General features: G+C 44.3%; 1 protein-coding gene across 8 annotated transcripts in view; it reads left to right on the top strand.

The window, feature by feature from the left end:
* MTMR3 (myotubularin related protein 3) overlaps nt 1-12,730 on the top strand; it is a 74,643-nt gene that overhangs the window by 30,325 nt on the left and 31,588 nt on the right. For 6 of the 8 annotated variants that reach the window (XM_082293318.1, XM_082293320.1, XM_082293319.1 and 3 more), the window contains 3 exons: nt 5,426-5,500; nt 5,875-5,964; nt 7,492-7,608. In XM_082293318.1, coding sequence (XP_082149444.1) covers nt 5,498-5,500; nt 5,875-5,964; nt 7,492-7,608 — 210 coding nt within the window. In that variant the 5' untranslated portion in view covers nt 5,426-5,497. Of the gene's footprint in view, nt 1-1,455; nt 1,534-5,425; nt 5,501-5,874; nt 5,965-7,491; nt 7,609-12,730 lie in introns of all 8 variants that reach the window. The other 2 variants (XM_082293317.1, XM_082293316.1) reach the window with 1 other exon arrangement.

The raw sequence follows: 12,730 nt of genomic DNA, 5'->3' as shown, positions 1-12,730 counted from the left end.
GTGCCCATTCCCTGGGGAGCCTGGGCAGTGCCCAGCAGCCTCTGGGGGAAGAACCTTTCCCTGCTCTGCAGCCTGAGCCTGCCCTGGCCCAGCTCCAGCCGTTCCCTGGCTGCTGTCCCTGGCCCAGGGAGCAGAGATTGGAGGCTGCCCCTTGGGAGGAGCTGCAGCCCCTGGTGAGGTCTGAGCTCAGTGTCCTCTGCCCTCAGCCCCTCCAGACCCTTTTCCATCCCTGTGCCCCTCCTTTGGTGCCCAAAACTGTCCCCAGCACTCGAGGAGAGGCCACCCCAGAGCAAAGCAGGACAATCCCCTCCCTCACCCAGCTGGCGATGCTGGGCTTGGGGCACAACTCTTTTAAATGCACCATGTTTGATGCACAACTTCTTAAACTGTTTCTTTCTACTGCGTCAGTCCTAAAATTATATCTCCTTTTTCTGACTATTACTTATTTTCCCTGTTATAAGCCATAAACTAAAGGACACAATGAATGCAAAATACAGAAATATTTTATTTCATTTACCAGAATATGAAAATTATCCATAGTTGTGGCACATCAAAGTCCAGGCAAACTGTTTCCAGCAGCAGAATTATATGGTGGAGAAATTGGACTTTCCAGGCACATCCACATGCAGTGTGCTACTGGGAGAGTATCCAAGTTACTGTGAAAAGCAAATCTTTGGATACAAGGGAGTGGTATCCCATCAGTTTGGCTGCTCGTGTGCTCTAGGAATGGTTTGGGTTAGTCTGGAACTGTAATTTTAGGGTTTGGGTATTTTAGTGTGAAACTTTTTGTCCCGGGAGTCATTGTGGTGCCACAGGAGACATCTGTTGGTCCTGTTGGAGTGACTGTGGGAATGAAGCAGATCAGATATTTTCTCCACATCGTTTTTGACAAATGTATATTTCTGGCACAATACCTCATTTTTGAGGCAATAAGTGTTTGTACAGCACTTGAAAATCCAAGGGATAGGGCTTGGCAGGAGTGGCCTCATGAGCATTGCTGCTTCCTGGGATTTTTGCACCATTGGACCAAAGCACAGGGGCAACAACCCCTGTTTGGGGGTCTTCATTGGCTTTCTTGGGGCCAAAAATGCCAATTGCAGTGTAAAATTTAAACCACTTTGAAGATCAATATAAATCCAGTTGGATCTTCTATAAAACTCTCTCTTGTAGCTCGTATTGTGAAGTAATTTAGGTTTTGTTCACTCATTTATGAAAATTCTGAATTGCTTTGTGGCCACGATTTCAGAACTGCTCCTTATCCACATGTATCCATCGGAATCCAGTCCTAGAATTCTCTCTCTTGTTACAACTACAAAGCACTCAGACTTTCTCTTTTTCCTTTTGAATCAGTCCAGACTCCTGTACCAGTGGAGTGTCCTGTCTAGGCTGCTGGTTCAGAAGTGGATTTTTTCAAGGGAAAATTCATGTTTTAAGGTATTGCCTTTTTATTTGCAGCTGCCAATGTGAAGTATCAGAATAGAACAGTTGGAACTTTCTGGGACAAGAGAGGACTGTTTATTCTCTCATTCTGTGGTAAGAATTGCATTATTTTGATAAAATAAGCTGCTTGTTCATGGATTCTGTGCTTATCATTGATTATTCTCTTAATTTATTTAATTAAGAGTTTTCCAGGATCTTAGACAAAAATTTGTATTTCGCTGAGTTGGAGTTTGCAACCTTTAATTATTAAAAAAAAAGGCTCCTGACTCTTAGTTGTGCTCAATCTTCAAACATGATTCTTTGTCTTGCTCCTATTCCTGAATAATGTGCAAATATTCGTGTTGTCAGCTGCTCTCCCAGTAAATCCTGGTGAAAGTTACTCAGTTACTGCAGCCTGCGGTGCCAGGAAAGAGGAGAAACCTCCCTGTCAGGGATTGAAACGAGGGAAACTGAGTGTTTATCCTTATCTCAGAAATTTCCTTCCACCTGCCAAAGGGGGAGAAGTGTTCTCAGTTTGCAGCAGAAGCATCTTTTGCTCGAGGTACAGCGCATTCCTGAATGTTTAAATCTCAAATTTTCTAATGGTCCTTTGCCAAAAAATTTGGATTCCAAACTCAGACTCAGAGGGTAACTGTGCCACAGGATGTAAACAGCTCAGGGGGCAGCTCAATTTGATTTTGATATTAAAATAAATGGAATTCATTCTGGATGGGTAAGGTAAGGGAACAAAGTGAAATGCTTGGATTCTTCCTCTTTCCTTTTCTTCCTCCAGTTCTCCTTGCTCGAAGTCCAAGTGCATTTAAATATATGTGAATTTAAACGATCCTTTATTTATCTAATCTTTTTTGTTTAGAATCACTGGCAAACAGATGGTTATTGCTACTCTTAATTATGTACATAATTTAAACCAGAAGGCACATCTGAAACAAAAGGTAATTAAGATGTTCCCATAGAGGCTGAACAGAGTCTGAGGTTACAACCTTTGCTCATCATTTATCCTTTCAAGCAGAACATAAGGATGGAGAATTAACAAGACCAATCTACTTTTTGATGTAATTTAACACACATGGAATTGCAGGTAAAAGGGCAGACAGTAAATTGATAACATCACCTTTTTTTGGCCTCAGTCCTGACCAAACCCAGTATTGTTGGTAGCAATAAAACCACGTTTCATTGCTCAGTGTATCAGCTGGCTGCTATTTTTATGTGATCCTGTTGATAAGGAGGAGCCTGAATTTAAGGCTGCTTTCCTGGCCAGGTTTTTTTATCTGAGCTCTGTTTGTACCTTTCCATTTCATTTCTGGAAAATGGGTTTTACTGTCAGGGCAGAGCTGCAGTTAAACACAAGGAGAATTCTCCTTCCATTCTGCAGCTAATCCTAAAACTGCTGTGGGTCAACTTGAGAATGGGTTTGTGCAGCCACTTGGTGCTGGGCTGGCTTTGTCCCAAGCTGTCCCTTGGAGCAGCACAGTGGGGAATTATGGTGGGGACAGTTCAGGAGTGCTTGGTGGAGCTGATGATATGAGGAACGTTCTGCTCTCACTTCCAAGGCTTCTAAAGCCAGAAATCCCCTTATGAGGTGTCAACAGTCACTGGGATCCTCCTTCTGTTCCCATGGGAAGAGTTTGGTGAGCTGGAAATGGGTTAGAAAGCTTTGGGATAGAAGGAAATGTCAGTTCAGGTGTGGTTTGGGCTGTCCCTGAGCAGTGTTTGGTCCATCCCTGCTCCCAGAGCTGTTCCTCTCCCGTGTGCTCAGCCCAGTGACCTTGAGCTGCTGGAGGGAGCAGGATCAGCTCATTGACTTGATGGGAAAGGAATGATTTCTTTCAGAGTATTCACTGCCCATCAGCCCAGAGAGCCTCATTGTAACAATTGAGCCTTTTTGCTGTTTCTGTCAGCAATTTTCAGAACTCCTTTGGTGGCAGGGAAGTCGCTGAAGCGTTTCACTGATGCCCAGCAGCAGCCAGAGCAAAGTGTTTGCTTTAGAACCAGTCCTATAACTTCTTGTGCCATTTATCTTGGCAGCATCACCCTTTGGGTCTGATAATCCTGATGCAAACTGAAACAGGCAGATTTTTTTCCACACAGCTTTCCCAAAATTCGCCTTAAAAAGGAAGATTCTTGCATTCATGGAAAAAGCCCCACTGTTACAGTAGAAACTGTTCTGCACTGAATGCAGGAGTTAGACTGAAACTTGGTACTTTGGGTAGTCTCTGCTGGAGGTTTCTGCTGGATTGTAGGAACACAGCTGTAAGATATTTAAAAAGACCCAATTTTCTAAGTTAATGCTGGCTTTATTAATATGTAGGTGGTTATATAATAAACTTATAAATTACATATATCTAATCAAACTGAAGTATAAAAGAATTTTTTTTCCAGCATAGTGCCCATTAAATTAAAACTTTTCCTCAGAGATATTAAGCAAGCTTCAAATTTGTAATAAAGCCAAATTTTTTAATTAAGTTGGTGTTTCTTTGATAATTGTGTGTGAAGCTGAAGGAGTTCCTTGAAATAACAAGGTATTTTTTATATCATAGGATCCCAGAATGGTTTGGGTGGGAAGGGACCTCAAAACCCATCCAGTTCCACCCCCTGCCATGGGCAGGGACACCTCCCACTGTCCCAGGCTGCTCCAAGCCCCAATGTCCAGCCTGGCCTTGGGCACTGCCAGGGATCCAGGGGCAGCCCCAGCTGCTCTGGGCACCCTGTGCCAGGGCCTGCCCACCCTCCCAGGGAACAATTCCTTCCCAATATCCCATCCAGCCCTGCCCTCTGGCACTGGGAAGCCATTCCCTGTGTCCTGTCCCAAATCCTTCTCCAGCTCTCACAGGATTTAATATCTACTTTTTGCATTAATTTTTAGTGAATTCATGGCAGTTTGAGCTCAATTTTGCTCATAATATCCTCCTTTTGTATAAATACATTCACAAACACACGTATGTGCACATCCTCAATGTGCATCTGCTGCTCCTTTTCCCTCTGTCCATATTCCATACAAAGCACAGGATTTGTTCAGGGCTCCCTGCAATGCTGCTGTGCTGTGAGCTGATGGATTGAAGTGGTTTTCTCTGTCAGCCTCAACACTGATAATCTGAAATATATTTATAAGTAAAGAGAGATATGAACTGAGAACTGGCTGGACTCGTGTGATGTATTTTCATTTGGAACTTTTATGTGCCATAGTCTGCAAACCCCATAAAATACCTGAGTGACTCCTGGTTGAGCAGAAAAGAGAAGAACCTTCCTGGATTTCAAAATCAAATTGTGACTCCTGAAGTCACTTCAGTCATTAAGTCCCTAATAGGGTGATTTGCATAAACCTCTGTTAATATTCCCAGAAAATTTGCGAATTATCAAAGGTTGGGGGGTTGTTGGGTAGGCAACAACCTTGCTTGGAGAGAGCAAGTCCCCAGTGTGTGATCTGGAGCTCTTGGAAAGGTCAGTGCAGGAAAATGGATATTTGGATGTATCCGTGGATATCCAAAAAGAGTCATGAGTGTAAAATGAGGATTTTTATCCCAGTAAGAATTCCAGTTCATATGCCAAAGGTGAAACAAGGTTGCTCCAGGAAGATCCAGACCCTGTGTTTCATACCAGATCAGCCTAAATGATCCCAGCGATCCCTTTGGGTTTGTAACCCACAGATTTGTGATTCACTATCTGCACACAACTCGGGAGAAAATTCCAGGGGATCCAGAAAGATGAACATGTTTTAATTTAAATTATATAAACACTGGTCTAATTGCTGCCTTCAGACAGGTGTTCTCCCAGCAGCACATCCAAAGCTAATTTTTCAGGATGAACAGAAGGAACCAGACACATTTTGAAACAATTTTGGCTCTCAGGAGAGGGAGCTTCTGTGGATTTCATCTTTTCATAATTACTGTTTGCTCTCAGTTTTCTAACAGCTACATTCACAGTCTTTAAAAGTTAATTTGTATTTATTTGCCAAAAGAAGTTTCATTATACTTTTCTGGTTTTCTAGATTTTTATAAGCCAAGAGCCTCAAAGTATTGCAAGTAAAGACGAGGATTCCTCCTCCTGCCCAGGGCCTGTCATGGTAAGCAAAGGGGCTTTGTAGGGTCTGTGACAGAGCAGAAGAGTTTAAAATGGGGAGAACATTAGGGAATAGATGTTTATGTGTGGGGTTGTTGAGTTTTAAGCATAGTGATAGTGCTTTTTTCCTAATGCTGCTATAAATCTTACAGCTTTTTAATGACTTGATTAATCAGGCTGCAGGAAGGAAACCTGTTTCTAATACCAACTTTGTTGTCTGAGGGCTCGTGTTGGAGAGTTTAGAAACTTTAGTGACTTACTGCTCCTGGAATTTTCTGGGCACTTCATCCTGTGGGAGCTTTTCCTTGGCTGTGGATGGTTGGGGAAGGTGGCAGTGGGTGCCACGGCTGTGGGTGACTGTCACACTTTGTTCCTCAGGATGAAGAGACTCAGCACAGCCTTGAATGCATCCAGGCTAATCAGATTTTTCCCAGGAAGCAGCTGATCCGAGAGGATGAGAACCTTCAGGTAATGACCACACTGCTCCTTGCCAGTAAAAATCATACTACCTCCAGTTGGTTATGGATTCTCGGGCCTCTCCTGTAGAATTTTAATTCACAATTAGCACAGAAACTCATTTTCTTCTTAAATACTCCTGTACTGTTGGTAGGACAGAGAACTTGGGCATTTTATTAAAAGAAATTCCTTCAAGGGTCTGAAAAATATCACTGCTACCTGCGCACTAAAATCAAGTGTCAGGTTTTATTCCATTGTTTAGAACTCCGTTGTTTTGAAAAATCAGCACTAAGCTGAATAAACACTGCCTTTGTATCGGGTTATCGTGAAGCCCAAAGTCTTCTGTTGCACAAAAATAGGTATTTTTTGATTTCTTCATTTACCAAACCTCCTTTTGTAATCAGTTTAGTTCAAATAATTTACCACAGAATTATGGAATAGTTTGGGTTGGAAAGGACCTTAAAACCCATCCAGTGCCACCCCTGCCATGGGCAGGGACACCTCCCACTGTCCCAGGCTGCTCCAAGCCCCAATGTCCAGCCTGACCTTGGACACTGCCAGGGATGCAGGGGCAGCCACAGCTGCTCTGGGCACCCTGTGCCAGGGCCTGCCCACCCTCCCAGGGAAAAATTCCTTCCCAATATCCCATCCTGTCCCTCCATGCCTTGTCCCCAGTCCCTCTCCAGCTCCGCTGGATCCCCTCTGGGCACTGGAAGGGGCTCTGAGCTCTCCCTGGAGCCTTCTCCTCTCCAGGTGAGCACCCCCTGCTCTCCCAGCCTGGCTCTCCATGCAGACACTCTTACATCAACTGAAGAGTTTGTTTCAATGTAATATAAAATATTTTTATTTGATTCAAGCTAAGTTGGTGTAAAACCAGTTTGCTTTCAAGCTGAGCATTTACACTTTCCACCCAGTTCAGCTAAACTGGGCTTAAGTCACGTTATAATTAACCAGTGACAATTTCCATGTGTGGTGTAATGAACTGCAGGTTTTCTGACTTTCTAAAGCAGCAGCTTGTTGTGCATTTTCATATTTACTGTGAGAAATTGGGAGCAAAAAGCTTGATTTGTCCAACTGAGCTCAACTTTGTAGCATTTAGGGATCCAGTCTAGGCTGGTTACCTGAGCTTGCTGGGTGAAAGTGGGGAAATAGCAGGGAACATTATTCATCCTGGATGTTTTGCCTACTTTAGGATAAATTTAATAACATTATGGAAATGCCACTCTCCATTAAGTAAGGAGTGAGAGCATAAATCAAGCGCTTTGTCAGCCTGCTTGCCAAAGTGTGAGGATATTTTTCATAAAAATTCATTGCTTTCCCTGACCAGGCACTTACCACTCAGGAGAAGTAACATCAAGTAAGGGATCATTTAAGAAAAAGGCTGCACTTAGCCTCTGAGCCAACCCTACCTGATGTTCCTCCTTAGCAGCAATAACGGCGCTGAATTCTCAGCAGGCTTTGTTTGATTTCTTGTGCTGCAGGAGGGGCAGATTTTTGGGAAATGGTCTCTGAAATCAGATTTTTGTTGCCTTTCTGCAGGTGCCGTTCATTGAGCTCCACGGGGAGAGCACAGAGTACGTGGGGCGAGCAGAGGATGCCATCATTGCCCTTTCCAACTACAGGCTCCACATCAAATTCAAGGAATCTGTTGTGAATGTAAGTTCTGTCCAGGTGTTCTGATCCCAGTGGGAATAACAGAATTTAGGATAAGAGTGTGGTGATCCCCCCTGTTAAATAATGAAAAATCTCTTTCTGATGTTCAAATCCCATTTCTCAGGGACAATAAATGCATATTTAGGCACTGAAGAGGGTGATTCAGCTGCTCTGAAAATCAGGTGTCATAAGGAAATGTCACATCACTCAACCTGGTGGTCACTTCACAGCTGGCTGTGTCAGCCACGTGTTGTCCCCGAGCTCTGCATGGGCTCAGTGGAGAAATAATCAATCTTCCTAATAAGGGGCCTTTGAAGCACTTAAAACTTGATTTGTGCCTTGCTTGGAGCTTCAGAAGGTGCAAGTGGGTCCAGCTGCTGAAGATCTGTGCCAGATGTTGGGTGGTTTGAGTGCAGTCCTTGACCTCACCTTCAATGCATTTCTTTAAGGAGCTTTATTCCAAGTGTGCATTCCTTAAAGTGGCTCCATCTCCACCTCCTGTGGTGACAGACACAGTTAAATGGTGGTGGACAGTCCTGGCAGTGCTGTAGCACTCACACAGACCGGTCTCACCAGCTGTGGGCACTTCCAGTGTGGAAGTCAAGAGTCTGTCCTGAGGAATGCCAGGGAATGACAGAGCTGCTTTATTAGAGAAGCCTTAGTACATGTGCTACACTTCTTGTCCTTAGGATAATTAGGGATATTACTTTGTAGGGGTTTTCAATTCAGTAGTTTTGATCAGTAGCAAGAATTTATGTTTTCTGAAATCACATTCCTTGATTGTGTTCAGGGAAGAGTTCCCAGAAGTTTGTCAATATTCCCATGTTAATTTTGCTTCCCTGACTTTCATATGCAGTGTTCTGCCCTCTCATTCTGTGTGATATCTCATTATCATCAGCATCATTAACCAGAAATAATCAATCAGTGGATGAGGTAGAGCAGAATATAAATCATTCTTTGTAACCATATATGACTGTCACTAATAACTTACTGTGAACTCCACTGAAATCCAGGGCAGAGGGGGCTTGCAATGTCTTTAAGGATAAAACATTCTTCAGTAATTAAGAACCATATTTAAATTGTTCATTTTAGGAGTAGTAATCCTTTTGGTATTTGTTGACCAAAATTCTTGATCAGATGGTGATTGTCTAACTTAAATCTTCACTGAGTAATTTTTTATTGAATTCACCTTGATTCTTTCCTGCTGTTTTTAAGTCACCTCAGCTGTTCAGCAAATACCTGTAGGAAATTCTTCATTCCTGGTCTGTGGCTTTTCCCTCTTGTTTGGTTACAATTCCCTGGCTGTGAAAATGGTGCTGTGACACCTCAGTGAGCAGCACAGAGCTCCAGATCACCTGGGCTGGGAAAGAAATCCATTCAAAGTTGCTAATGTTCCCATTGCAACAGTGCAGAAAAGGGCTGTGTGTGGAGATCTTTCCCATGGATAATTTCCTAGATCTCAGTGCTAATAGGAACATGGTGTTTCAAATGCAGAAACAAAAGGTCCCGCAGACCATGCATAAATTGGGGGGATTATGACATTCAGGAGTGTTGACTTACATTTATCCACGGGATAAAAGTGCAGACTCGACAGGGATCTCTTGGTGCACAGGGGAGGTTTGGTTCCCAGGCCCATCTCTATTGATTCCTTAAGAAAATGTCAAACTTTGCAGCTGCTGAGTGTTTCTGTCTAATCACTTTCCTCCCTGTAAGCTAATTGCATTGATGGGAGAATTAACGTTTTAGTGGAGTTTGTGAAGGCATGGATTGCATGTAATCTCTTCCCAATGATGGATTTTGGCCACAGTACCAAAAGAAAGTCATGATGGGGGAGGCTTTGATGAGGAGGTGAGTTTTAGTGTGAGCTTTCCCTTGCTTGGAAAAATGGTTGGATTGGGATGCTCCCCATGTTTGTAGCTGTTGTGGTTCATCTCTGCTGGAGAGTGGCATAATCCTTGTCTTGTCCTCAGGCCCTGCTGCCCAAAGTCACGCTCAGAGCACAATTGTGAGAGCAGAGGGGGCTCAGAGGTGGCCTTCGAGACAAACCCAAAGTGTCATCAGCTGTAATTAAAAGCAAAAATTTGCTTCAGACACTCCTTATGGGTTCCATGAACCTCGGGGGGGATTCAGCTCCCTCCACCCTGGAGCCCTTCAGAGCTGTCCTTGCACCCTCAGTGCCTCCATGTGCCACCTCATGCCACACTCCAGGACACCCAGCACCCAGCCTTGGCCTTGTGCTTGTTAAAGACACCAGCCTGTACCATAACCCTGACATTACTCCAGCTCTGAGGTGGGAAAACAAGGAGGAGATCCCAATTCCAGCTCCCAGGCTCACTCGTGCTTACAGCAGTCTGGCTGTGATCCACTGCATCCCACTGGGAATTGTGGGCACGGACTGGGCCGTGGCGTGATTGTTTCAGCTCTGAAAATGGAACTTGTGCTGTTTCTAACTACAGAGCTGTAATTCTCTAAATTTATCTTGTACTGCTCTTAGATAACAGACATCTCCAGTCAAAATCATTAAAAATACCCCTCAAAAAGAAAAAGTTGGAGTTGTAGAATGTTGCTGTTATTTAAAATGAGATAATTTTAAATAAGAGACAGTCAGGAGATACTGCAAGAGCAGGATGCTCCTGTACTCCCTATAATGGGATGTAGTTTGCCTCAGATAACAATGCATGTTTATTCTTCTAAAAGCACAAATGACTGCTTCTCCCTGCCTGGTTTCCATGCCATTATTAGAGGGAAGTGCCTGCAGATAGAATTGATGGCTCTTCCAGGAACGGGCTCTGGGTGTTGGATGGCAGCAGCCTGAAGGATGGTGGGAAGGGAAGGTTATCAGGGAGGGAGGGAATGACGGGAGATAATTCCACAGAGCTTTACTGGGGGAAGAATAATGGCTAGGAAGGAGGTTGAAAACACAAGAGGACCAGAGGACAGATTTTTATGAGTGGGAAGGAAAATTAAAAAGATTAATGGGAAGGTTGTCCTGAAGAAAAACCTGCAGATTGTGAGGGAATCGCTGGTGGGCTGTCAGAGGGGAATGGATGGCTGGGGAGCAGAGGGCACAGGGAAAGGGCAGGGAACAAGGAGTGACTTTGAAAGAAGGAAATTAAAAATAATGCAGGAGGAGAAGAATTAGTTTGTCATTAGAGTGCGGACAGGAGGAAGAGGAGCCACAAGCACAATGCCAGGAGGAGGGAAAAGGTGAAGAACTGCTTAAATGAAGATGGACATGGGAAAGAACAGAACAAAACAGGGCTTGGGGAATAAAAAGATGTTAACAGACAAAGCAGCACTGGACTTAAAAAGCTAGTCTGGACTCTTAGCTGGGAAAGATGCCTTACTTCCCATGTTGGTGCCATTGAACTCAGTGGTAGATTTAAATACGTTATTTCAGAATCATTTAAGTTAGAAAAACCCTCCCAGGCCATCAAGTCCAAGCTGTGCCTGATCCTCACCTTGTCCCCAGCCCAGAGCTCTGAGTGCCACATCCAGTCCTTCCCTGGACACCTCCAGGGATGGGGATTCCAAACCTCCCTGGGCAGCCCCTTCCGGTGCTCGACCACCCTTTCCATGTAGAAATTCCTCCTGAGAATTGTTGTTAGGTGTATGTGGGGCTGTCCAGTCATGAAGACACACTGGAAGATTCTCCAATCTGAGCCCCATTCCTGTCCATTGATCAGACAATTTACCTGCCTGGCAGACCGGGATCAAGCAGGAGAAGGCTTGGAAGGAATGAGCAGGTGAAATACCAGGATCAGCTGTGGAACAGAGCACCTGCTCTGGTCTGTGCTGCATTTCAGTCCTCTGCTGCTTTGGTGGAGTCACCCACAGTCAGGCAGGGCTCAGGGGTGGGCAAAGGGGCTCTCTCACAGGAGGGATTCCTCATTTCATGCCCCCTTCATGTCACTGATTCTGTCACAGATCTCAACCAGTGCCAGTGCTGAAAACATGGACAGAAATTCAAGTTCCAGCTTTATTTGAAATGCAAATTTGAAAATCCAAACTACTGGACTGCGGGCTCAGACACCCTCTTGCCATGGATTTTCTGTCATTTAATGTCCAGTTACAACAGAAGGAGCAGAGTAACTCCCCTGTCCCAGCCTTGCTGGCCATGACAGGGGAGGGTTGGTGGCTCTCCAGCTCTAGAGAGCCCAGAGCTGCCTCTGGTTGTGGTCTGACACGGGCAAGGGAAAGGCTGAGCATTAAAAAATCCCTGCCTGTTGTGTCTGGGGGCTGTGAATGTGGGCAATGATTTGAGAACCCTCTGGGCTCTGTCTGAGGTGCTGCCCTGAGCTGTGCCTGCCTTCCCCAGAGACAGCAGAGTTCTTATCCCTCTCCTGGGCACAGCATTTGCCGTGAGCTTGCTCCAGGCATCTCCCTGCTCAGAAGAAGTTTTCCCCTGGTTTGTATTTTTGAGACATCTCTTTTCCTTGCCTGCTGGTTTCAGTTAATTTCCTTTTTTTCATTCCACTGAAATCAGGTACTTTTTAAGCTTTCTGGTGCCTGAGAAGATGGTGTCTTGATTCCTTATCCTGGAGCTTTGATTGGAGGTGACCTTCAAGGACTTGCCCAAGCATATGGAAAGGCCCTGGCAGGGCAGGCTCTTACAGCCACATCTTGTAATCCCCAGATTTTGTAAGCCAGACCTTAAACTGCTGGATCTTAGCCCTGTGATGGCGAAAGTCAGGGTATTGGAATGTTACTAAAGGCTGGCAGAGGTTTTATTGCCTTGTGCAATGTCCATACAATCTGCTAAACAATTCAAACAGATTTGTGCTTCATGTTCATTACAGGTATTAGCTAAATTTAGACAGTTATTTATGACTTCTGTTCACTTAAGACAATAATGTACATTTGCTCATCTCAGGTAAAGTTCTAAAAATAATACTGACAATTAATATTTTCATCTTGTGGGTTTTCTCATCTTTAAAGGTATTTGCATATACTCTGACCAACCTGCTGTTCGTTTAACATGCCAGGAAACAGCAGTGTATAGAACTGCACTTTAATGTGAAAGATTCAACATTACCACTCTAAATTTGGCTGCTCCATCACAAGTGTTGATCTAAACAGGCCAAAGGGTTTTTCCCTGAGGAGGAAATACGGGATATTGCCATAG

Source organism: Coloeus monedula (genome assembly GCF_965178545.1).
Source record: "Coloeus monedula genome assembly, chromosome: 18".
NCBI lineage: Eukaryota > Metazoa > Chordata > Aves > Passeriformes > Corvidae > Coloeus > Coloeus monedula.
This window is presented reverse-complemented; position numbering and strand designations above follow the sequence as displayed.